Raw genomic sequence first — 27,668 nt, 5'->3', positions numbered from 1 at the left:
ACTGCCTTGAAAAATTTAAGTGGCTAGTTTGCAAATACCTGATTTATGTTTTTGTTTTTTTTTTTTTTTTTTTTTTTGGATTAGGATGGGTTGAGGTTTGGGGGAGTTTGTTCATTTGGTTGGTTTCAGTTTTGTTTTGTTGTTGCTGTTGGTTTTTTGAGGAAAAAGCTTGGACTTTGTTGTGAGGGAAATAAATCAGCTAGGTCAACAGCAGAGCTACTCTGAGCGTCTTGTTCTTCTTGACAGTTTTGAGGAGCAGTCAGGGAATATCAGTCTCTCCCCCAAAGACACAGGACTACACAGGGAAAGAAATCAGTGGGGATAAATGTGGGGAAGCAATAACTGCTGCTACTCCTGTTGTCTTAAGATTTTACTTGCTTTGAACTTATTTTTGCTGGTGGTGAGTTTTGGGATTTGCTGCTTTGGAGTTTTTTTTCTTGTTTGATTTCTTGATGTAGCTGCTAGGGAGTGGATCCAAAAATGAGTGAAGGTGTTACCTCTGTAGATGTTCTGTAGACTGCCTCTGAAGGCCTCCAGGAGATCCCAGTAATCCACTTGCAGCAGGGAAGTAGGCTGCATTTGGCCTTTCTGTGGTGGAAAGATAAACACTGTCAGTCCTGCTGACTTCTGCAGTTACCCCAGTGATTCCCAGATGGTAGTGTTATTTTTTTTTTTTTTTGTTCTTTTAGTGTAGTTTTTTTCCCCTGAAATATACTGCTATTATGTATGTCTGTGATAAAATTTATTACCCTTGACTGGTTAAGTGATCCTCTCTGATTTTTTGTATACATGTATTGTGACAATGAACCACCAGGTACTGAAGGTGGGGTGCTCAGATATTAGAATGTAGGGAACTTAAATATCTAGAAAGATCCCTGATAAATGATACACTCTGCAAACAAACCTCTGCCAAATTCTATTCAAATAGCAAAGGGATAATGTGAATATGACTCTAATGAAGGAAGGCTGGAGTTGCCATAATGCATGCAGGTGCAATTGCTCCAAATCTCTCTTAAAATCCATTTTCCTGCCAGTGCTCATTCTTCCTTTAAACAGAAGTTAATACTCTGCTGACATTACTGAACTCCATCATGCTCATTATCTCAGGCTAGCATTTAGATCAGGTTTTTGGAGGTGAAAGACCAATTCATTAACTCTATTGTGTCACTCAATGACTTCCTGTGGAGAGATCATAAGTCAGATGAGGGTGTCACTGCTGGAAGATAAAAGACAGCTATAAAGTAGGAAGACAACTGGTATAATTCACAAAAATGAGGGAAAATTTACTCTATAGCCTTTAATTTCTATTCACAGTTCAGGTTTTAAGTATGTTATTTAGATAACAGTACATCTGAGGTTTGGGTTTTTTGAGTTTCAAAAATGGAATGGAAGAGGTTATTGGTTGGTTATTTGTCTTTGATTTAAAGGAGAAAATTAATATAGGCAACAAGTAACACAGTAATCCCTGTTAAAAAAAAAATTTAAAATGTTCTTTAAAGCTTGATGTGTTAAAATGCCCACATACATCAATTTGTCTTGGCTTAAAGGTGAAAAAAAAAGACTGTTTGGAAAGTTATCAATTTGACAAAAATAAAGTATTATGAAATTGTTTTAATTGTTGATAAAGAAAGAAATGGCTGCCAGGAATCAAAATCCACCTATCTGATGAAAATAAAATCTCCATAGTCTTTCTTAAGGTCAAAGAAAATGTTTATTTTTTGAATACTCTTTGTAGCACTCTAAAATAATTTTTCTCTCTGAAAGAAAGAAAAATTCTCTTTGAAAGAATTTTCTAGGACTTTTATGTAGAAGGTGGTTTCCTAATGCTACTACTTATGACTGAACATAAAGTTTCTAAGTTTGCCTGTGGGATATAAACAAGAAAAAATGCTTCTTGTGCTTTTAATTGAGGGTTTTTTTTGGTTTTTTTTTTTTTGTTTTTGGGTTTTTTTTTGTTGTTGTTTTTTTTTTTTTTTTTTTTTTTGAAGATATTCAAATACCAGACTTTGCCACTGTAGTTAATTACTACTTAATGTCAAGAAGCAGTGTCAAATAACAAATGCCTTTGCAGGGAGCTTTGCAGCCTCTATTCAATTTTCCTCTACCTGTGGCTCAATAAAACTGTGGGACATCATAGAATCCTAGAATGATTTGGCTTTGAAGGGACCTTAAAGATCATCTAGTTCCAACCCCCTTGCCATTGGCAGGGACACCTTCCACTGGACCAAGTTGCTCAGAGCCCCATCCAACCTGGCCTTGAACACTGCCAGGGATGGGGTAGCCACAGATTCTCTGGGAAAAGTTGGGCAACTCGTTCCAGTGTCTCACCATCCTCATAATAAAGACTTTTTTCCAAATACTTAACCTAAACCTACTCTCTTGCAGTTTAAAGTAATTTCTCCTTCTCTTATCACTACCAGACCTTGCAAAAAGTTGTAAAAAATTAATTAAATTAACCAAAAAACATACCTTAGCATGTTCATGTACTTCAGTACCTTTTACTAAATGCCCTCCTTCAGCTGATGGCACTGGGGTTTCCAGCAGGTAACACAGGCTGAGGGCTGGGAGCAAACACAAAAGCAGCAGTTGTTTATTAGTCACTGCACGACAAGCAATAGAACCACTTTTACAGGTTTCAAGCTAACAAAAAAAATCCTCACAACTTGGGAAATCCAAGGTCTTGTTCAGTTTCTAATGTATTCACAGAATCACAGAATGGGTCAGGTTGAAAGGGATGACAGTGGGTCATCAGGTCCAACCTCTCTGCTCAAGCAGGCTCACTCTAGAGCACGTGGCACACAATTGTGTGCAGATGGTTCTTGCACATGTCTGGTGAGGGAGACTTCACAACATTGATGGCACTCAAACCCTGTTACTCCAATAAATCCTGGGATTTTTATTTCTATTTTTCACTTCATATCTATTATTGATAAAAATTAGTGCAGTTTCCAAGCTGAACATAAAATAATTAAGTTTTGTTTTCTCCTAGCTGCTTTGGAAACAGCTACCTTCTCTTCCTTACCCTTCCCCCATTTCATGTATTTCTCTTTAATGCTAAGATATTACTGCCATAAGTAGGAATCCCTTTCTCAGATCCTTTTCAAATGAAAAACACAGTTGAAAGGAAACATAGAAGAAAATAAATTCTAAACTGATATAAATCTTCCATTATTAAAGCAGTTATTTATTGATCAATTTGGTTCTTCTTACTGTGTTAGCTGGAAGCATCCTTTGTTCTGTTTTTTGTCTGGACTGAAGCAATCCACACAAAACCTTTCTTTACATTTCAACCAATGTTATCTCTTCGGTCCCCCCTCCTCACAGCCTGCAACTTTAAGTTACACTCATTTGAAATATTTCCTGATTTTAACAGACTGGGTGAATTTTTTTTCATCAGGTAGGAGCTCAGTAATTGGTAACCTAAGAGTCACTTAATATAAAGATCACTGAGACTCATAAACCATTTTCTTCTTGACCTTTTCCACCAAAACATTAGCTTCTGAGTCAGCCTGCTTTGCAGCTACAGAAGCACTACATATTGTTATATTGGTTTCTGACTTCAAGCAATTATTTTCTTCCATTTCCTCCTATTTTTAGCATCTGAAGGATGAAATTTTACAATATGCTATTGCTCTTTTTTTTTTTTTTCCCAGGAACAAATGTCAGCGCATCAAAAGCTCACTGCTTTTAGGATATGTCACTTGAGATCACTGGGAAAATATACTTTGTAAGCCTCCTTATTGAATCATTAACCGTGGGCGTTACTATAAATAGTTTTCACAAAAGTTCTGGGATCAGTAATTTCAGCATCACTTCACTGCTAAGTAAAATTCATAAAGACTCTGAATGAGAGGACAAAAAATAAACATTATCCTAAATGTGAAGAAGTATGCAATCAAAACATTTCTCTTGGATGTAGCTTCTGCATGTGTTTTGGTATATACCTTGTGGTATCACACCAATTTCTATCAACTATGTTGTATTTGCAATGAAAATAACTGTACACAGATACTTAGGTTGTTCACCTCCTCTCTCTGTTCAGAAGCCAGTCTTAAAATTTCCAGATGTGAAATGCTTTCTGCAGCAATCCAGTCCTCCCAAACAATCATACAATAGTTTATTATAAAAAGAACTTTGAATTTATAGGAAAATGGTTCATACCATCTCTCTGATCTACAGTTATCAAGGCTAGGGTGTTGTGGGGTCACTGATTCGGCAGATACAGACAAAGGCCACAGGAGCTCTCCTGTTGCCTTTGGTGTGCTGCCCCAGAAATTCACTTTCTATGTATGCAGAGTTATGTCATGGTCCTATAGCTGTGGCTGTGGACAAGGTCAATCTTCTCATGGCATATACAGCTACAGCTCCTATACAGCCTACAACACTAAGTATTTATTAAAGAGCTAGAAGGACTCTTATTTTTTCTTGATAATCAATTACCTTTCCTGCCACCTGGCCGGAGGTGTTCATTGAGTGCTCAGAGGCATTCACTGAATTTAATGAATCTCTGAGAGGTGTGATAAGCAGAAAGACTTTGATATATTTTACAGGAACAACCAGTACAGGTTTTCCAGAATGCTGTTCAATTTGCCATTCATCAAGTTTGTATCTAAAGCAACAAAGAAATCAAATATATTAAACATCTAAAACAGGGCTACTAAATGCCACCTAGTGGTCCTGTAATGAAGCTAGGATCTCCAGCCTGCTGATCTGGCTGAAAAAGTATCAGTGTGATTTTTGTGTTTTTGTCAGGTGTTCACTGATGCCTTGCACATAGTGTGATTGGAGCAAAGAGGTGTCAGGGCACAGCTTCCAAGCCAATACATGACAGAATCATTGGGACTGCTGGGGTATCAGGGGAAGCTTGTACAGGACTAAGATACCAAAATGGAATTTCTGAGCCAGCCTGTGCATAGGGTGTAAAATCGTGCCAGGTAGGAGTCCGAGTCTATTATCTGTACTACTTGTTAACTTTTCTAACAAAACAAACAAACAAACAAAAAAAGGTAAATAATTTTATTGAAAATAAAAGGTTTTATGACTGTTGGTAAATTAGTTAGGAGTTTTGTTCTTCTGAGGCTCAATAAGATCCTGAGAGATGATTGTGGCCCTTCAGTACCTACAGGGGCTATGCAAGAAAAATAGAGAGACACTTCTTAAAAGGACAATGGAGTGACAGGAGAAGGGACAACAGCTTTAAACTGCAAATAGGTTTAGGTGAGGTATCAGGAATAAATTCTCTACTGTGAGGGTGGTGAGGCATTGGAACAAGTTGCCCAGAGAAGCTGCTGATGCTCCATCTATGAAAATCTTCAGGACTGGGCTGGACAGGGCTGTGAGCAACCCGATCTTTTGGAAAGTGGCAGGGGGTTGGGAGTAGATGATCTTTAAGGTTCCTTCCAACCCAAACCATTCTATGGTTCTATGATGATTCCAGAGGACACAGTACTTTGCTGTGCTGGGGTGTTGTCCCACCTTCTAGTCTCACTCTGCCTGAGCCATATGTTCACCAGCATGTGTTGTTTACACAGGGCCAAGCAGATGAGAAACAATAAAGAAGCACAAGTGGAGCAGTTAGTTTTGCAGTTCTGCTTTTGTGATTGATCTACCCAGTATTGCCGTGGAGAAAGATTATGGAGCAGTGAAAAAAAAGCAACAAGACACTCTCTTAATTGGTGCAAAAAAGAACAAGAAAGAGAAATTTATTGAAAGAAACCATTGCCTTAAATAAAGCATCTAGTGCAAAGCAAATTACAGACAAATCATTGGTCAGAGAAGGATTCACCTCTCCTTCTTGACTTTCTCATGGACCTTGCAGGTGTTTATCTCTGTTATGATTCCTTGTCTTATGTTTACAATAGAGAAAAAGTCTCCAGCCTGGGAAAAATCCTGGCTGGAGCTGGGAAAGTTTCATGGCCTGAGAAAATACTTGAGAAAAAGGCCTGCTAAAATGTGCCTAGGCCTTCAGCAGTGTCCACAACCCAGAAGCAACTAAGAGAAACTAAAAATAATTTGCAATATGATGAACTACATAAGCAAATTCTCTGGGGATTAATGCATCCTTAATCATTTTACCAATAATCAGCTGAGGGAGAGCGGGACTGCACACTGACAGAGCTGATGCTGGCAGGAGGTGGAGGAGGCAGAGGCCCCGTGTGAGGAAGCGCCCGCAGCGGGGGCTGCTGGCTACATCTCTGACAGGACACATCAGTTGTTTCACAGATAAGTCAGAGATAAGTCAGCCCATGGCAGCAGAATCCAAATGATTCATCTTCCTCCTCCATCCTGTCACCTGCTGGGACCTAGTACAGTTAGTGGCTGAAGAAGAAACTTCAGCCCTGAAAGACAGACAGAGAACCCTTATCGCACCTTTATTGAGCTCCTAGGTAGAAAAGGTGGCACATGAGTATAACATTGGTCTGAGGATGCTACATAAACTGAAATCCTGGCTAAAACACATCCCCTTGCAGATCACTTTCAGATCAATACCTTGATTAACGTATTGGTAATTCTTGTGTCTTCTCTCCTCTTGGGATGAACTGAGCCCTGCAAGCAAAAGTCATTGCTTCCCACAGAATATGAGATGAGATAGGTCAGAAAAATGAGATGAAAAAGAGAAAACAAACATGGCTGGGGAAAAGGGTAGGACTTGGGTAGCAATTAAAATAATAAATTTTTGACATGAATATTGCCTTCCTACACTTCAGATTTTGTAATTGAAGTACAACTCACCATGTAAAGCACCATATGTAGTTCTGTTTATCACTTTTGGTCTGGTTGACATGAATCTGTTTTAAGATAAATTTGATTTTTATCTGTGGGCATTTTTCCCTTCTTTTTGGTTCTTGTCCAGGGAAATTTCACCTTGTTTCTCTTTGTATCACAAATTCAATTTGCACACCGCTTACTTTTAAACAAGCACCTATTGTTATATGAGTGTCTGACCTCACTCCATTAACTTACTCATATTTTAGTCAATGAAGTTCTCTGTAGAGTGAATAGCTATCTAAACTGATTTACTTTTTTTTTTTTTTTAAGGCCTCAGCTTCCCTTCCTCTAGTTATTACGGAAGCACACTAATAGAGGAACGCGCTGATGTGCCACTAATCCAAACCACCTAGTATAATAAAAAGGCACTCAATTAAAAGCTAGTTTACTCCTTAATGTACTCTAGGTGATTTGATATTTAAGGAATATACAATGTAAGGTGTAAGGTAATCAATACAGTACTGTCTGAGAAACTCCAGATTTAACTGCATACCTGTTGTCAATAAAATTATCCAGGGGCAGAATGCCCTATAAATTCAACCAGCTTTTTTAAAAAATAAATGCTCTGCTCCAAATCGGAGAAGCTGGTAAGCCACAAAATAGAATCCACATGATAATTACTCATTTGAAATGTAATGTGTGCCATGAGTTTGTTTCCCCTAACCTTTTCTGAGTTGGTCTCTTCAGGGCTTATTAAGACTGCCTTTGACTAAGGGATTTACCATACCATCAATCTGTCATTGTTCTGTTATCCCAGTAACTTCCTGACTTTTCAGATTCTGTTCTAATTGTCATGCCAAATGGCATCCATATAACTCTGGAAGACATGCCTTTGATTTCTGGGGCCTCTTGCCTGCCATAAGTAATAGTGAACACTTTCAAATAAATCTCTTGGGATGTTTTACACTTTCCAGGCAGAAAGTTCTAGTTCCTCCTGTTTTCATCCCCACAAATAACCAGAGTTAATGGCTTGGGAATGTGCTAAATGGATCATTCAGTCCATTTTTAGTTGATGTTTATACATTTACAAAATCACTGAAGGCATTCAGAAGGAAGAAAGCATCATCCAGTGTTACTGTGCCAGCGTTGAGTAAGAAGAATAACTATTCAGTTGTCACGTGTAGAGAACATGCAGTAAGATCTTGTGTTGGCTCTGGGACTGTACACTATCTGTCTTGTCTTCATCTTATGGGCTATGCAGTTTTTACTCAGAGCAGTCAGATTGAACTTGTGCCCCCTCTAAAATACCTAAAGATGTGCAGCAAAGGGCAAGTTACCTACACTTAGTGCTCTGGCAAAGAGCTATCTTAAGGTTTTTAAAAATTGAAGTACAGTCAGGCACTTAAAAATGGACCTTAGCTTTCTCAGCCAGTGGATATATAACAGGTTAAATGACAGAATAGGAGTTTCACAGGAATTTCTTTGAGAGATCTTAAAAGACATGAGCAGGGTAACAGAAGCCATGAAATAAGATTGTTCCCTGAATACATGGAACAGTATTCAGTCAAAGGAATGTAAAAGTTGAAGTAAACTGAATGTTGTGGGGTTTTTAAACAATTTTAAATCAAAATTGTGAGTGAAACAAGCTTAAGCTTTTACAAAGCAAAGTTGCTTTTATGTATTCATTGTTGATTTTCACTTCATGTGTGTGTGTCTGTCACCTCCAGCAATAAAAACACTGAAGTAAATTCCCTTCTGCCTTTCTTTATATGGAACTGGTATTTATAATGAGCCTCCAGTCAGCTCTGTCATGTCAAAATGAACTTTCTGAATTATTGTTGTTTGCTTGATTTCACAATCAGCCCTTTGCAACCCACAACACTGTCACTAGCAATCTAACCAAAGGCAAAAATTTCTTTAATGTCTAGATTAGTTTATGTTGAATAATCTCAACACCTTTCAGCAGCAGTAGTATTTAAATACAGCTGGAGTGGAACAAAACAGAATGTCTGAATTTTTAAAAAGCCTTATACATCCCTGCTTCTTTCCTTCCTGCTGAAACTTTAAGTTAGAAATGTTGGGGGCTCTTTTTCCTCCTCTTTATATGTCTTGCTAATACTTTGTTTTTCCTTGGGTATAAAGGTTAAAAACTTTGAAGGTTGAGGGTCTTTGCCATAGGAAAGTGATTTCTCCTTTAGAAAGCCAGTTGATTTATAAAGCTATATAAAACCTCCTTATTTAACAACTCAGGCCAAGAAAAAGTATCTATTTTTCTAGCATGTATGTCTCTATTATCCTTCTGATACACAGAGCAAAAAACCTATTGTCTTTTGGAACACTGAAGAAATAAAACAGCCTGAGATAGTACCTTTACTTGTCGCTTGAAGTCCATTTCCAGTTACCACTAAATATATTTTTCTTTACTTTTTCCATTACTATTTCTACTTACAGTTTTTCAAAGAAAGACAGCACCAGGTAGATAGGACTAGGGAGGAGGGGAGGATAGGGGAAGAGATTGTCTATATCCATTCTATATTCATCATCTTTTCAATCATTTTTTCATCTCCTAAAAAATGGAAATCTTCACACAAACACAAGCTAGATTTCTCTTCTTTCCATGTGTTTCCCTGTTAGGGTAAAGAAATATTTTCACCATCTGATACCAATAACTGTGCTAAAAAAAGACTGATTCACAACAGGTGATTTTAACAAAATGTACCAGTGTATAAAGCATTAATACAATTTAGAAAATAATTTTTAAATTTCTTATGTCTGACAGCAACTGTTCAATTTCTATGCTCCAGGTTGAGATGAACTTGGCAAAAATGCTAAAGACAGCCTCTGTGCATATTGCAAAGATAAATTCTTTCTTTGCTATACAGTCCTCTGTGCGCAATAAAGATACACAGGACTAAATTCTCAGTAAGACAGTGTTTTATTTCTAGTCCTATGGTAGAGCAATTCAGAGCACAATGTGACTTTAATTCTGCTTCAGCATTGGCAGGATTCTTACCTATTCCAAGGGCAGTGTCACTCACTCTTGGCAAGGCTGCAGCTCCGAATAAAGTCTCACTGCTAACTTCAGCCACTTGCCCAAAGTTGTCACAACTGCAGATGGCTGGAAAAGCTCTGTCACTGAGCTAAAAATCAGAATGGAGGAGAGGCTGCACACTCAACTGTTAATTCCCATTTTTCCAGTACTTTAACTTGCCATAAAGCTTGTGCTCCACCAGAGGGCATTCCATGCCTCAGGAAAACGCAAATCGGTAAACAATTCGAAAGCAAGGGCAAATTCCTCTACTCTTCTTAGGATATTGGACATTTCATATTACTCATCAAAATCCTGCTACAAACTGAACTATCCCAAGTGCAGCATCCATCAGGTATTTCTCAACTGCTCTTTCATTCCAGTAGCTCCTTTACTGGGAAATTAATTAGTTCTCACTTCTAAACAAAGAAGAAAACAAAACTATTAGAATTGAAGACATATTTTCCCTTCACAACAAATTCATATGTGGAAAAATTTAAGAGCATGTTGATTTTTCAGATATTAATTGCATAGTTTTAGGTTTCATTTCTCCTAAAGTTTAGGTAACACACTGCAGAACTTTTCTAGTTAGTGAGCCATGTGTTTATGTGGATTTTGCCTTACTAGTGACAAGTAATACTGAATTCTATCAGCTGAGGAGCAAGCCTTTTGCATATTATTAGTTACAGAAATATGGCACAGCTGGAAGTACATTTGTCCTTTAAATTTTTTATTGGAAAAATATGCTTTCATTTTACAAGTGTGCAATCTTGTATTAGTCTGAACATTTTTTCCATCTCAAAGAACTTAACGTGTAGACAGCCTCTAAATGGATTTCTATAAATTTTAATTTTCTATAAATCAAGCAAAATGAATGCTGTCACTAAAACTAAAAGAAAATGACAGGAAAAGAAAAAGAAAACAGCATTTCTCATACTTCTGTGCAGCTTTTCATTGTAATTGACTTAATATTTGCATTTTTTTTTAAAGTCTGATAATTTTAGCAGCACTTGTAATGATCCCTTTGCTTCACACATGAAAACAACTTTATTGCCCATCTCCAGATTCAAAACTAAGTTATCTCACAAATTCTTTTACCAAGTAATTTCTTGCCACTTTGGAATATTACTGCATTTCTGTTCTTCAGAACAGAAATAAGGTCTTCGGGGAAAGCAATACAACAGGAGAGTTCACATACTAATATATCAATGCAAAATTATATGTTTTATGTGTTACCAGATACTCTAATAGCCACTTCTTCAGTGCAGCATATTAGCAACTTTCTAGAATGTTCTTAAAAAAATATGAGTAAACAATCTTTTTTTTTTAACTCAACATATCAGATAAAGTTTGGAATTATTTATATTTCTGAAATACGGGAAAGAATATTGAATAGACTATGAAAAATAATATATTTCTTTTTACAAAAATACTGAATTATCCTTGAAGTTATTGATTAAACTTTTATGTAAGAAAATGTCTAAAATGTGGGTAAGTCATCAAATAGTAAGAATGGAAAGTATTTTTTTCAGCACACTTATTTTTACACAAGGATGTAAAAAATATAGCAGCCAGTGATCTTCACATTATACAAAGTATCCAGTTTTCAGGTTTGTAGATAAGTACCTTGCATGAGATGTCAGAATGTAAACATAACATAATAATTATTCGTCTGTTTACAAGGCAAAGGTGTGCAGTGACTGAAATCTATTCCTTGGATAGCAGAAGCCCATTGGCTCATTTTCAAAGTGATTTTCAGAACATCATTGCAGGGTAGGATGCACTCACTTGCCTGTTCATCCAGTGAGAATTCACTTCCTTACTTGAATACTGGCATAGTCAATTACTACCTTACTAATAATGTCTATATCAGAATTCTAAAATTTGAAAGTACAACATTTACATGTAAGTCCAGTCCTAAAATTAAAATATAATTTCATTCTGCTCCAGTGGATCAGAGGAAAAATGCCCTTCCAAGGGAAGGATAAATGCCCAGAGGCCTGTATACAAATGACTCACTGACACTTTCTGTACATTTTCCTTCTGGTTGTTTCAGAACTCAGCAAAACACTTTGTTGGTCACAGATGAGAGAAGTCCTTGTCCAGCTAAACCTAAAATGATCTCAACTTTCAGCATCATCTAGGCTGCTCTATGAACAGGAAGGACTATACTAGGAAGCAAAGGCTAATTTTCCTGAAAAACAGATGTTCTGATAGGCAGAATATATATTAACTAGAAACTATGGGGCAATATTAATTCCAACTCTAAGGCTAATAAGGACAGTATTTGAGTTGTGAAAGTCTCTAACACAAATAAAAAGTGCTTTGAGTTTAAGCACACTGATTTCTACCCATTAGTCACTGAACTAGAACTGGCTCAAAGCCCATTTCTGGATATGGGCCCTGTAATCCCGTGCTATGGTGCTATAAAAACTTACGCAGGTGCTCTGAAATTTGAGCTATCAAAGTCAAGGAGACTGTTCTCAGGAATTATAAAAACCCTCCTCTGTTTCATGTTGGAAAGAATGGTTGGCAGAAAACTTTCAAAATACCTTTTATTTCTTACTACTTTGGTGACTTTTTTTTTTGTTTTTCAATAATTCCAGGTTATTTATCACACAGGCTAACCCAGCTGGGATGCAAAATGGTTTAATTGCCTCAAGTGAGCCAGATGTTCTTATGTAAAAACTTCTGCAGAAATTAAAAAGAAAGATTATAGATGCATCCATATCTTAACCTAGTAATTAACTAGCTGGAAAGTTACGCTCTCTAGCCAAAAGATTGGCTTTCAACAAATGTTTTGAATGGTTACTACATGCTTACTGGATATATGATTTCTGATTGTGTTTGGGGTGGCTTTGTTTTGTCTGTCATATAAGAGTTGGGTTAGTTTTTTTCTTTTTGGAAATGATAGAAAGGAGTTGCTAAGAGTCATCCCAGATTACAGCAAAACCTGGAAAAAAGAAAAAATTAGGCTCAATCAAAAGGGGGAAAATCTGTTGTCCTTATCACTGGTGCAAAGAATAAAAAGGACAGATCAATGGCAGCAGCTGGAGGGAGTCAAAAAGAGTGAGAGGATGGAAGTTGCATGGTCAAGGAAGAGACGCCTCTGCAACAACTTGTAAACAAGCACCTTAATCATGTTTGCTATTTCATTAGCATTTGAACAATTTAGATTGAAATATGAAAGATGGTTTTATCTCCCTTCTCTTTTATGCAGGCCCTGGACAGCTTTCAGCAAAACACTTCTCATCTGCATGATGCGGATAACAATAACATTTCTCTGTCTCAAAGGACTGATTATGAAAATAAATTAGATGCTCAGATGTTATCACAATGAATCCCAGTAAATTAAAAAGCATTTTGAAAGCAAAATTTACATTTACCACATTTACATTATTTTTTAGATACCTTGATTTCAAAAATTTTTTTTTAAATCATAAGCGGTTTGTATGTAAGCAAGGAATTTCTGGATGGTTAACCCCAGAAATGTGAAGAACACTTACTGGGAAATACTTCAGCTAGTTGACAACAAAATAGATAAAGAGGAGACTACTAAATTATTAAATGACCTACACTGAAGCTTCTAATATGCATCTTTGCAGCTGGAGGAGTAGTGACTGCTAGAATGCTTAGTTTAGTGTCTTCAAAATGTCTACAGTGAGGCTCTGGTTTGAAAAGTGATTTGTAAAAATAGCACTTCCTACTCAGCAGATCTGTTCTTGTATGCTTTAGTAGGGAGAGAGAAAAAATCCCAATAAACCACTGCGTGTCTTCACTGCTGAGCCACCATATCTCGGGGAGGGGGGAGAAACTGCATTATGCTCTAGTTTATGCAACTTCATCAAAATCACCAATTTAAAGCTATAATGTACCTAAGCAAAACACATCATTTCAAAATTGTGTCCTTTGAAATCAGACCTGCATAACCTCATTACCTTCAGATGAATGGAAATGAATGAAATGAAAGGAAATAAACCCTTCAGATTGAAAAATCATGATTGGATTTCCTCCAGCTTCCTATCATCACCCAAACTAATCAAGCTATTTTCTCCCCAGGTGGAAAATGAAAAGAAAGAGAGAGGTGATGATGATTCTTTTTTTAAATATTTGGCAGGTAATCTCAGAGCATGGAGCCCATATAAGTTTCAAGAGGTTACATGAGGACTAAAGAAGGCTAATACTATGATATCAGCTGCTAGCACAGGGATGTAAGCAATGCAGAAATCAGATTCAGACAGTTTGGCCAGCCTGTTTCCAGGGTTGTCAGACTCCTAAGTGATGGAGTGGGCTTTGCCACTATCAGCTGCTTCCAAAGGATCAATATTTCATAGCAAATGCTCCTCTTTAAGCTTTTCAAAAGAAGTCTTCTTTGTCAGCATGATCCTTTTCCTGAAGAAGAGCAGATGAAGAGGCTCTTATAAAAAGAAAAAAAAAAAAAAAGAGTAAAATTTTGAACGTGGGAAAATACATACTTAGTATCTGTCTAGAGATTTGAAAGGATACTCTGATCATTCTTGCCAATTACATACCTGTTAGAGGCGAGTATATTTACATATTTAATATTCAGCTAATCTCCAAAATCTTTGATCAAAAAGACATGCCATTTATCCTCAAACACTGTGCCAAAATTTCATCTCTAGATAGCCTAATGTGTGAAGTGATGAATTTGTTTTCAAGTCTTTTACAGAATGCCTTCCATTTTTCACTTCAGATTAAAACACCTACCCTTTTAACAAGTGTACTGCTTCTCCTGAACACTATCTTTAAATATAAAAGAAATCATCGCACAATGGTTCCCTCAGGGTTTTGCCTTTTGACATTTCTCTACTTAGAAAACATCTCAGAAAGAAAACTAATGGCATAATGCTTGCAGACACAATCCTTTTCTAAATGAACAGAAATGTCTACATATTTCTTCTGTGACACATTTTCATGTGCCTTATAGACACAGATCCGGAGTGACCTTCATTAAGTCCCTGGACAAGAGGCCTGACTAGCTCTAAAAACTGCAAGTTCTGAGCTTGTGCATTAATGGAAAATGAAAAGACTACCACATAAGTTTACAAAAAACCCCAACATGAAGTCTGACAGAAGACAGTCCAGCAGCAGAGTGATTGCAACACACTCTGGACTCGGGTCTGTTATGTCAGATTTAGATATAACAAATCCCAATAGAAAGCACCATTCTTTTCTTTTATTAAATTGTGTTCTCATACAATGCATGCTTTCCAAGCAATGTCTAACCTTGTAATTCTTTCCTTCGTCTGTACCAAGATTTCTCTTAAATCTTTTAAAACATCTCTTTCCAAATCAAGAATGCACTCAAGTGTACTTTATTCAACAAACAGAGAGATGCAAATGCAACATCACAATTCCTTTATTGATGAAGAATGCAGCATTTGCTTGGAACAGCAGACTAGATCCTGGAGACGTTTCAAGCACGGTTTACATGTTTACTGAAGTACCAGGCATTCCTCTCCTTACAGTGCCAAGGATTGTAACAGTAGAGTGTTCAGACCTCCAGCAAGTAAGATGTACAGCCTGGTAACAAAACTCTTATATGGAGCCACTGCCAGAACAGCACTACTTGTTTACAGTCCTAAAATGGAACTACCATGACACAGTCTCTCATGAAAAAACAAGTTAAAAAAAGATTTTATTTTCAAGTCTTATCTGAATTACTCTAGCATTTAATCAAAATATTCCTCAGTGTTGCCACTCTGGGGAGCCAGTGTAGGAATGAAGCTCTGTAGGGAGGCAGCTCTGACCCTGCTTTCCACCATGGTAAGGTGGGCTCCACTCTGGTGTGCCTCACTAGTGGTATTTGGGGCTTGAAGAAAGAATTGATTTTGTACTATTGTTTTCAGGGTTCAAGGTGCAACTGGACAGACTTATTTAAGAATGGACTAGAAGCTTGCTAACCTATGAGGTGAAAAACAGGCAGTAAGAATATGGGAGGAAAACATTTTGTTACAGAAGAAATTATCTTTCATAGAGTATAGCAACCTTTTTATTATCCTCATCTATCAAGAACTATTTTTAAGGTTGTAAAGCATTTTTTCTTACCAATGAATAGATCAGTAAACAGGAGAGCTCCCTACAAGAATATAAACAATAGTCTTAAAAAATTTACAAAGATAAAATTAAATAGCCTTTAGCAAGAACATTATTTTTCTTTCCCCATCACTAGATTTGTTACTCTTTTTTCTTTTAGTCATAAGACTCATTTTCTTTGTTTTTTTTACCTGGGACAAATTTGTAGAAACCGATTTACTGAGAAGAATTCTGACACTTTCCTGGCAACTTGCAGTGATGCCTGGTGAAAACAGCTAAATTTTGCTGTAGAAGAAAATTGCAAAAACTCATGGAAACAGCTTTTGAACTCATCCAAATGTGATCTCCCTAAAGAAAAATCTAAATAGAAATGTCAGGACTGTAGTTTTTAACTCACTTCAAGAGCCTTATTTGGTATACTGGCTATACAGCTTAATATTAAAGCTGCTTTAAACAACCAACCAAAACACTGTTAGACTTATTTTTCTTGTAAAGCTGCCTAGACTGGACATCTGTGATACAATTTTGCCAGGAGACTGTTTCACTTCTAGCAATTTCACCTTGAAGTCTACAAAATCTGATAAAATATATCGAAGAATAAAGGAACATAAATGCTGGGTGTCCCTGTTTTGCTCAACTCCCCATAATCAGACATAAGCAAGTAAAAGCAGGCCCAAAGAAAAGCCAAGAGCTCTGTCCCTGCATGCCATAAATCAGAGATCACTCTCCTTCCTTGAGAAAAATGTAAGACTTGTAGTGCAAAAGCTACCAGAGGACGATACCAGTATTTCGGGTTCCCTACAACAGCAGGAAACTTGTTCTGCTTCAGGGAACCCAGGAGTACCACAACCTAGGCATTTCTCCTATATAATGACATTTTTGATTTTGTTTTGGTGAGCACTTCAGCCATGAAAAGAAAACCCAAAAGAAATTAGCATCCAAGAAAGCAGAATGACAGGGACTTTTAATTGTGTACACTTGACAAAACTCACCAGCAGTTCAATGCTTTTTGTATTCCCTGTCTTGGTAGTTAATTTCCTAAATAAACTTTCAAAGCCTCTAATTTAAATTCTTCATGGGAATAACCTGTTAAAGGTGCTTCAGATGACAACTTAATAAAGGCTGATCTTGTGAAAACAGAACAGAACAAGATGACAAGAAATTAGACTGCTATTCTTGGTTTTCCTTATTTTTTTCTAGTTCTGAAAAATTTGTTTAACCTTGCTGTACTTCACCGTACTCGAAGGCTAATGATACATGCCTATTCTACAGAGAACTGGGGAAATAATTATCTTTACATTTCAAAGCTATGGGAATGAAAATTATCATTACTTTACTGTTATTTAAGAGTATTAAAAAATATCCTTCAACTTCCATTTAAGTCTTCGGTATTTAATATAACAAGAGAGAGCAGAAGTAATGAATACCATAGTCCCTTATTTTCTCTACAGATAATATGAATTGATTGGCAAAACCAAGTCTAAAGGAGGAAGAACCTCTATCAAACTCATATCACCAGTTTAGTTTAGGTTCTTCACAGTAATTTGGTAGTGTTTCAGGTCTGGGAGCTTTTGGGTTCTGTGACCATTACAGTGCTGCTCTAGTAATTATGCTGCAAAGAAAAATTATCTAAACAGTATCTAAAGAAATCAAACTCTCTGGTGTTAATGCCCCAGTAGGAAGCTGACTAAACACAAATTCCTACATAGAATTTTAATAAAGTTTTCTCAATATTGTGCTGATTTAAAGAAAGTATTTCAGAGAATTTCCTGTCAAACAGAAATCAGATCTAAGGGCTCACTGAAAATTAGTAACAATTATTAGTGCCATGTAACTTCCACCTTCCTTTCCACTAACCAGTAACTGTGCTTCTGAAAACAACTCTAGTAAAATCAGAAGAGTTGTCAGCAGAAAGTGACTATGATAGTGATGTCAGAAGCTAAATGATCTATTAAAAGGGGACATTCTGATAGTTGAGCTACATAAGTGAGATACAGTAATAAACCCAGTAAAGACATCCCCGATTCTTGAAGAATTTACGCTCTGTTTTAGGCAGAGGAAATAGTGAAGATATTTTGGATGTTATAGTACTTTGCAATAACACCATTTTTGGTTGTTCATGACCCTTGTAGCTACTGGGGGAAGAAAAATTGTACTGCAATAACCCTAAGAATATTTATATTTGTTTACATATAACCATCAAGAAAGAAATTTATCAGAGTTAATTTTGTTCTATAATTGATATTTAAAGTTTTTTATGGTTTTGGATGAAATGTAGGTATTGAGTAAGTTGATTTGAAATTTTTGAAACTGGTGTTAGTAGGTCACAGCATGCTGAAAGGTTTACATCACGATTCACTAAGAGGGCAGCATTATTCAAATGCTGGGGTTTTACCTTTATGTGTTTCCATGTCTTTTTTTTTCTATGAAATGAAGAGTGCATTTCATCCTCTAACTAAAAGTCTTCAGACATTACAGTCACTGCAGCTCTGAGTCACAAAACAAGTATTTATTACAGTCTAGACTCTCAGTATCCAATTGTGTTTTGATTCCCCAGTTCTGATTGCAATGTATGGTGTCGCTCTTCTGCAACAGCTTAATTAGTTTTAAATAGTCACACAAATACTACAACCATATACTTAGTTTGTCTTTGTTGTGGAAAACTAATTAACATGTGACAAAATAAATTATTATGTTTGAAGGTCAGTGAATTAATTAAATGAAGGATCTGTAACATCTCTTACATTTTAAACACCAGAATAAAGATGAGCTACTCTTATTATCTGAAATGACCCTTCTTGGCTGCAGGTGGAAAGTCAGAATAAAGAAATGTAGTACATTGACTTTATTAATGTCAGTGATAGTGCAGATGGTACTGAATGAAAAGCAATGAAAAAAGCCTCAGGGTCATTTGGCTAAATGAACTTTTAACAGAAGCATACCCACATTACACAAACTGAAGCTACTCTGACAGTCAAGGTCTAAAGCACCCAAAAGTTCCAAGCAGAAAATTTCAGAAAATTTTAAGTATCTGGAATAAAGTAGGATTAAACCATCAAAAGCTGCTTCTGTGGCATAACAGACAAGAAAAAATCCTAAACTAGAATCCAAGGAAGTGTGAAATTTTTAAAATTATTCAGAACAACTCTTAAGTATCTAGCCCATTGTGGCTTTCTAAAATCTGTTTCTCGTGAATTATTCCAGAAAATGAGACGCTTTTACTCTTTCCTCATCACAGCTGAGGGTCAGGAAACTATAGTTATTTCTTTTTGTTTTATATTCTAAAACTTCATCTAAAGATTCTACAAACTTTTGAAAGCCAGAATACTACCAAAAAAGATATGAAGAGCTATGCAGTAGCCTTCATCTAATTTTTTAATGTTAAAAGATATGTATGAACAAAATGGAGCAAGATTAAATAACCTGAGTTCTGTGGGATGTTTCTGTTTTGCTACTGTATATAGCATATACCTATTTTTTAAACATATCCATGAAATTTTACTCTTAATATAGATGTATTTGAAGAATCCCAGTGAACCCAGTTGGATATCAAATAATTTCATTTGTCATACAAGCTTGACCTATGTGTGGTCACTTACATTCTGGGTAGTGCCTAAAGACTTCAATTGCTCTAGAGACTTAAATTATTTGGATATAATTCTATTCATAGGTCTTAACTGCTAACTTTGTGGATATTATGGGTGCAGGTCTCTATTATATGACAAAAATACAAATAGATTGATTCAGGTAAAACATAAGAAAAAGCACCATTCCACTAAGGTTAGAACAGACCACTGGAGGTCATTTAGTTAAAGCATGTTACTTAGGCTTGTGCCCAGACAGCTTTTGAATATGTCCACATAAGTCAGTTCCTTTCTACACTTTTTCACAGAAAAGAAAGTTCTTGAGCTTCATTTTCTATTCTACAGCATCAACCTTCTTTTCAGAGAACAGAAGTATCAAATTAGCAGAGTTTTCCAATTACAATTACTTAGAAGCCAAAGTGAGACTTTAGGGTAAACTTTCATTGACCTAACTTGATGCTGGCACAATCTTTACTTGCTACTTGCTAGATTTACCTATGATCTAGAGTATGCTTTGAGTTCCACTTTTTCAATAGGAAATTATTATGTGAAGCACTGAAGCACCCAGAAATGACCTAGATACAGACTTTAAAAACAGGAAGTTCAAAAGAGATAATTAGTGAGCATTCTCTAACAATAACATGTTGCTACCTATACACTGTAAGACATTTTCATGAGTGGAAATTTCAATTAATTATATGCTAAAAAATGAAAAAAAGCACATCAGTTAAATACAGTTCATACTTTGGGGGAGGAAAATGAGGTTTGTATTATCACTGTCTTTTTACCTCCTTCAGTAGCAGGCTATCAAGTCATGCAGAGGCAAACTTAGCAGGAAAAGAACTTTGATCTTTTTCTTTAATATACTGAGATTTTAACTGTTCCAGGATAATTGATCCTGACATTATTATAATATATAGCATACTGTTAGCAGAAAACATTTACACTTTTCTCACTGAGCGTTCCCTGAACACCTCCTTGCCACTGAAAGTCTCAACATGCACTCAAGAAAGGCTATGTAAGCTATACCCTCACACTTGTGTGTTGCCCCATTGATTTCAGGCTGTTATTTTACTTGAGAAGTCACAGACTTTAGCTAAGTAATTTTCACACTCTCTCATGCCTGTGTTTTTTTATTTTTCTTTTCATTTAATTGCACGAAAAATTAGAGATTGGGTAATACAGTTAAAGGCATATAACCCCTGTGAAGATTTATAGTTTTTTATTGCCAAGTAGTTGATTATACAGGCTTTTTTTTTTTTTTTTTCTTTTGGTTAGTAGAAAAGTGCCAAGAATCAAGATGAAACATAGAACCATATAATGGTTTGGGTTGGAAGGGAACTTAGAGATGACTTAGTCCAACTTCCCTGCAATGGGCAGGCACACGTCCTGCTAAGACCAGGTTACTCAGAGCCCCATCCATGGTGGCTCTCAGCAGTTCAGGATATCCACAGGCTCTCTGGGCAACTTCCAGTGTCTCACTGTGATACAATCTTTCACATGATTTAAAGGGTGGAGCTTTAGGCACTCATGCAGATCTTCCGGAGTACACAATGTTCAATCCTGTAGTTGCATGCAAGAACGAGTTGGCTTTAACAAGATCTTCCACTATTACCAGTATGCACTAAAGGGACAATACTGGCCTTCAGCATTTGCTCAGAGCTTAACACAAGCTTGCTCATCCTTGTCTTGCATATGAAGATAGATGCACTAGACCAAATAAAAAAAAAAAATGAGAAGGGTCATAAGCCTATTTCTTATCACAACAGTAAGATATAATTTTTACAAGAGACTAAATGCCTACCAAAGGCTGCTGAAACTATCAGAACCTTTTTAACTGAGCACACCTTAAACATGACAAATCAGTACAATCTTCATCTGGTTATTACACCCTGTAATTAGGTATTCACTGCAAAGTATGGCCTGCCAAGTTATGGCTTTTAAGAGCTCCATTCAGGTTTGATCAGTTACAAAGCTCAACGTCATGGTCTAGTGCACCAAGAGGCTGTTATGATCCTGGTAAGAGTCCACTCACAAGCCCTGCCTGTGGCCTGAGAAGATTCATTTAGCCTCAGGTTGCTCTATCCTATAGGTGTTACCTCCCACCCCCACACTGGTGTTCTGGCTTGTTGCCTTGCTTTTGCTCCATGATCTCTCCATAAACTCTGTTGCTATTACCACTCTCCTGTGGTAATCCAGCTCAGGTGTGATTGGACTGTGCCCAGACAATGAGAACACTACTCATCCTGTGCTGCAGATACTCTCAGCTCTCCATTCCCCTTCAGCTTTGGAGTCCTTCTCTAGCTGCTGGCTGGCTACTATTCCTGTCAAAATGAATCTCTCAGAACTGAGGCCCCTGAAAGTATTCAGCATATCATGCAAGCAGCTGTGCATGGAATAGCTCAAATCTACCACTCACTATGAGCATACTCAGTTACAAGAACTGCCTTCAGCATCTTGCATTCTTCTCCCACTTTAGCCGCTCCTGTCCAAAATGTGCTAGTAACTCTTCCTCTAATATGCACTTGCAGGATGCTCTGCCTGGAATGGGTAAAAAAACTCGAGCAATGTCCTATTTGCAAAGCCACCAGTGGTAAATGAAGAAAGGGGCATCAAAATGCTTTTGGTGTTGAATAAAGCTGAAACCAGTTTGATTCATCAACCCCAAAATTAAGCATTCTGATAGTGAGATGAAGATGTGGTAGGACTGGTAAAGTACCCAGATAAAGGAATAAACAAGTGATACTTCCAACAACTTATCTGAAGCTGCTGAACTGGCACAGCTGGCCTGGAGACATATGACTGACAGTCAGTTACTCTATACAATAAAATTCCAGTCCTGAATTTTAGCAGCAGAGTCTTCTAAGACATTCATTCTTAGAGCGTATGTGTTGAGGTTCCTCCCATAAGTGGAAATGTCCCTCAAGGTTACTTCTCCAGGCTGAGCAAAAGAGATTTGCCCAGTCATTGATGTGTGTAACATCAATCTCTACTTAACAATTTTTGCTAGCTTTAATACACGTACTTTAATATAATTGCTTCAGCATTGGTTTGCAATACACTATAATAGCTGCTATAGCTCCTCTATGTAGTAAATTGTTCTGATTAAGATCCTTTAGTCTAATTATTATAATGATAAATTACATATACTTATATAAATATATATGTTTTGCCGTCCTTAATCTTGCAGGACAAAGTTCGATTACACATATATAATCCTTTAGACTGTTGACAAATCTGGGAGTAAGACTGGATCCAGCCATATCCAGCCTCCTTTCTAAGAAGGAGTTTAGAGAGCAAAGGGGTCCTTTCTGCACTCAACAGGAACCTCTGTCTCAACAGGAAGGCTTCTTTAATAAACTTTATATGAAGCTCCCACTGCCCACAACAAAGGGTCTAGCTGCACTTCAATCTATATGGCTTTGTATAAAAACAGCTGAAGGCAGAAAGGATCTTGCCATTAGTGTTAGGGGAAACAGCTAGAGAAATGGCCAAATAGAGAAGTAGAGAACAATAGAGACTATTGTTCCCCATAGCCATCGATTAATTGATTTCAGTGATGGTATCTTACCTACCAAACATCTCAAAATTTTTACCTTTCTCACTACTGCTCCAAGAGTCAGGGGATAAAATAAGAGAGGACTCAGGCTACTTAATTCCTTTTACTGTATACCTAAGCTCGCATGTACAACAGCAGATGAGGGACTCTAGGGAAACACTTTAATTGGTTGAGAACAGATCTGATCTAGAGATACTTTGCAGCTCTCCTAACAATGACGTTGCATCCAACTTAATACATAGTGTGCTTCTTAAACACAGTTATGAAGTTTCACTTTTAGTGCCCTTGCCATCTCCACATATATCAAAGACTTAATACCCAACTGCATCATCCAAAAAGGAGGAAAAAAAAAAGGGCTAAACTTCTGCCAAATTTGGAGAAAAAATAACAATAGTATTTTTTTTAAGCATCAGAAGTTTGGAGGAGGTTAACAGAAAAGATTATGTTTTGTTAGAACACTTTTCAAGAGCAACCTGCATGCTGCATCTAAAGCATTAATCTTTTGGTAAGCATGTTAATATAATGTAATATTTGTCCATGTCTTACAAAAATTACTTAAACTGGAGGATATTATATAATATGAACTTAACATATTTTTAGTGTTTATAAAATATTCTTTCCTTGTCTTTTTGGTAGTCTGTTGATAAAGGATGCTTTTATGCAACCAAAAAAAAGACCAAATTTATGTCTGTAACAACTTCATCCTACTGATTAAGGGATTTAAATTCTCTTAGGGGAAAAATATATAAATATAACCTTCTCACTTTGCCAAAATATTAAATGTGTTAAAAATGGAACTAGAAGCATTTTTGACACATTTACAACATGCAGATAAACTTTCCTCATCTTTCCTACTTAAAAGTTGCATCTAAGAAATAGAGTGCTTGGATAATCAGGTGATCTTAAAAACCTCTGAAATTATGGAACCTAGGCTAGATGACTATCAGTAACAGGACTAGTGCACACTGCATAAACTAATATATTACAGGATATTATCAGCCCAAATACAGAAGAGAGGCTCCACAAGTTAATTTTTAATTCATATAAATTAAATTACATATTGTTTCATATTTGATTAACAAAATCAGGCAAAAATAAAGTGAAAACATTTATTATTTTCAGAATAATATTTCTGCTGTTTGCTATAAATACAGCAACTTCCTTTAAACATGACTCATTCAAGGGAAGCTCAGAGACTGTCTTTAAAATATTAACCATGGTGGCATATAATTTTTCTTGGTTTGAAGAACTGTGTTCCTTCTAAAAAAAGAACGTTATAAATTTAGAAAAAACACTCTATTGATTTAAGAAAAGGATGACATAAAGAGTATGTTGTTGACTCACTGTCAGCTACATCTAGAGACTAATCAACATATTTCCATGGAGAACGTCTCGTGCTTGCAGTTTACGATCAATAAGGAGGACAGAAGTGATAATATATGACACTTTCTGCTTACATATTCATTTTGTATCCTAATATACCTCTGAGACAAGTTACAAATAATTTAAAGCAGAAATACTAAAGGAAGACATTTCTTTTTCCATCACAGGTCATGGAAAAAAGTAATATACATGAAATCTAAGTAACTGACACCTGCCTTAGTACCAAATTGTAAAAGATTTTTTAATATTTGACTGTGAGACTAGATTTTGTAGTATGTCAATCAATACATAGATGTGCTCAGTTTGTTGTATTTATAAGCATTACAACATTTGGTTAAGCACTTGGCAGTGACTACAGACCATTGGAATCCTTCTGTTTCTACATCCTCAGACTTGTTCTTAACAGAAAAACAAAACAGGAAGGCACACACAAGAAGTTGGAAGAGTAATATGAAGGCCAAACAGGTGATCATGAGAAACACATCCTTAAGACCAATGTCTATGGCAACAGACTCCATTTAATTTCTTTCTTCATTTCATGCAATTCTTTGCATCTTTAAGTAAAAATATGGGTTTCATTGTTTTGGTATTTTTCTTTTTCTAGTATGTGCTTTCAATGTCTTAAAATCTGAACCAAGCTCAGCTTATGCTCTGACAGCTAAGATACATCTAGCACCATACTCTGCCCACTGCCAGAAGCTCTCCCAAAAACTGCTCCAGAGGGGCTGAGAGTGCTAATACCACCCTAGCAGAAGATTTCATGGCAAAGAAAAAAAGCCTCATGAACCATCCTAACATGTGGTATGCAGGAATATCACTTTTGAAGATCATCACTGCTATTCCTGCCTAGTTGAAGCATCAAGAGATGTTTCTGCTACCACTGTATCACATTTCTTTTAACAAGTTGATAAAAAATGTGACCACTTAAATGGGGTGTGAGAGGTGGGATGCACAGATAAGATTACTGGCATCCCAAACAAATATATGTAACTCAAACCCCCAACGCATTTTATTTGGTGTGATTCAGAGTAATATGATTGTGATGCATAGCATTAAAAACATTGTTAAATTGCTCAATGCAATTCATATTTGCAAAATATGCAAAATATTTGCAAAAAGTGCATTTTAAAATTTACAACAATAAAAATCCCTATCCATAAAAACTCACCTTAGCAAGTTACAGTAACAAACGGCCTCCCTGAAGGGGGCTAGAGAGGAAGAAGGATGTGCAGATCTCAAAGAAAAAATGGCAAGTCTTAAAGTCCAGTAGGAATACTCAATGAAAGAATCTGGCACACAGACAAGGCCTGTAATTAAGGTTGATTTACTCCTTTTAAAGGCACTCTTTGCAATGACCTAGCTCTGGAGCTTTGGGAAACATTGTTCTGATCACTTTAATCTAAGACAGTAATGCTGGGTTTGTTTACCCAAACTGCAGATTAACAAGGTCAAAGATGCAGTGACACTACATAGAGCGCATGTAGATCTTACCAGTTTTACAGGTGAAATCTTTCAAGTCTCACCTGTCAAAGCAACATTGTACAAATGTGACTAAACTGCTTTCAGAGCCAGGCCACACCTCAAAGAAGTGCAGCTTCACAGCTACTGGCTCCAGAGGCCCACATCAACAGTGGATGATGGTTTGCCAGGCTGGTGTCTGACCACTCATGAGGACTGCAGGTTACACTCTGACCAGACCATCACAGCTTAGCTATGGGTGTGTTCATCCTGTACATGCCACCTGAAGAGACTCAGCTTGGGCTTGGCACTCTCTGGAGGATGACCTAGTTCCATTCCTGGGAACTTGAACATTACTTACCACAAATCTTTGGAAATGGCATGATGACTGATGGGATACAGATGAGAGTCGCAGAAGTTACATTGGAACATCTGGGAGCAAAGAATGCAAAAACAGAACATTTAAAAAATATGAAAGGTAGGCCAAAAATTCAGGACAAATTAAACTGCTTTTTCAGAAGTGATTTCAATTTTTTTCCCTTTGCATTACTTGTGCCATTTGCAGCAACCCAGTACTTTTACTCTCTGAGATAACACAGTAATGCAGGAAGACAAAGACTGCAAGACAGGAGAAGACACTACATCATTTCTCTGTTTCAGACCCTATTCCTGAAACAAGCTACACCAATGGAATGTGTGACATAGCCTGAAGTATGTCATCACTGTATCCAACTGCCAGAAGTGGTATCTGCTGTAGAGAGCAGAGGGCAACATCTGAAAACTGGAGCTGCTACTTCTGTAGCACATCTTTTTAGTTCTACAGCTGTAAAACCTACTGTCAGGAAGAAAATCTACCAAAAATAAAGGAAAAGAAAGAAGGCAATCAAAGGAAAAATTTAAAAAAGGCAAAGAGAGAGCTCAGAGGATGAAAGGTAAGTGTCAGGAAGTTATCAGCATGAGACATTACGTAAAATAGATACAGGAAATCAACTGTAATTTTAAAATGTGTGGTAACTAAAGAGGAAACAAAAGTACAGAATGAAATTCGTCTGGGGAAAGGAAATCTAATAAGATTGTGGAAACTAGAGAAAAAAAGAGAATGCAAAATGAGAAAAAAAAAGCAGAATCAGAAAACAGTTGCTTCAAAATGATACAGAGTTATAAGTATTTTCTAGAAAGCTATGTCAACACACAAATGTATGCACCACAGTGTGAAATAACTAATTATAAATAGAGATAAACTCTAAGTCTCTAATATCCTTATCCTTGCATTGACTTTCCAGAGCTAAACAACAAAGTAATGAAGTTCTTTACTTGGTAGGAATAATCCAAACCTTAAGAAATCCTACAAAACATTATACTGTCATAACTTTATTAAAATTAGATTGCATTGCAGAACACACAAAAAAAAATTTAAACAGCATCAGTTTAAGCTTCACCAAAAATTTTACAAATTTAAGCTTTATTAGATTAAGAAAATGGCATATATGTCTAAAAATAAATGTTAAAGAAAAATACTTTAATACCTGTTTTCTATGGTTTCTGTAGCATTAAAAATATTTTAAAATGTTTATTCAACAACAGAACATAAAGTTGAAGCTGATTCAAATCAAAGTACTTTAAATGCAATGACATATGAATGGTTTTCATTAATTAGAGACATGCAAAAAATATTAGCAGTGCAAATGATGTATTATTTGTTAGTTTTATGCCAAGAGGACTGTATTCAGGGAATGCAATTTTTACCACTCTACTTTTACTTGCCATTGTTAGGAACATCAATATGCCTAAAGGACAATACTTTTTCTACATAAATAAGAAATTAAATATGCCTACTCAGTATTTATGACATTATCTTTATTTGAAACAGTTTTCATTATAAATTGATCTG

General features: G+C 36.4%; 1 protein-coding gene across 3 annotated transcripts in view; it reads right to left on the bottom strand.

The window, feature by feature from the left end:
- Nucleotides 1–100: 100 nt before the first annotated feature.
- LOC306799198 (uncharacterized protein) overlaps nucleotides 101–27,668 on the bottom strand; it is a 30,505-nt gene continuing 2,937 nt past the window's right edge. Inside the window, exons 5-7 of one of the 3 annotated variants that reach the window (XM_079299876.1) lie at nucleotides 26,139–26,209; nucleotides 2,470–2,561; nucleotides 101–588 (exon numbers count right to left, since the gene is read on the bottom strand). In XM_079299876.1, coding sequence (XP_079156002.1) covers nucleotides 349–588; nucleotides 2,470–2,561; nucleotides 26,139–26,209 — 403 coding nt within the window. In that variant the 3' untranslated portion in view covers nucleotides 101–348. The remainder of the gene's footprint in view (nucleotides 589–2,469; nucleotides 2,562–26,138; nucleotides 26,210–27,668) is intronic. The other 2 variants (XM_079299877.1, XR_013773550.1) reach the window with 2 other exon arrangements.

This window comes from Erithacus rubecula (assembly GCF_903797595.1).
Source record: "Erithacus rubecula genome assembly, chromosome: 3".
NCBI classification, from domain to species: domain Eukaryota; kingdom Metazoa; phylum Chordata; class Aves; order Passeriformes; family Muscicapidae; genus Erithacus; species Erithacus rubecula.
This window is presented reverse-complemented; position numbering and strand designations above follow the sequence as displayed.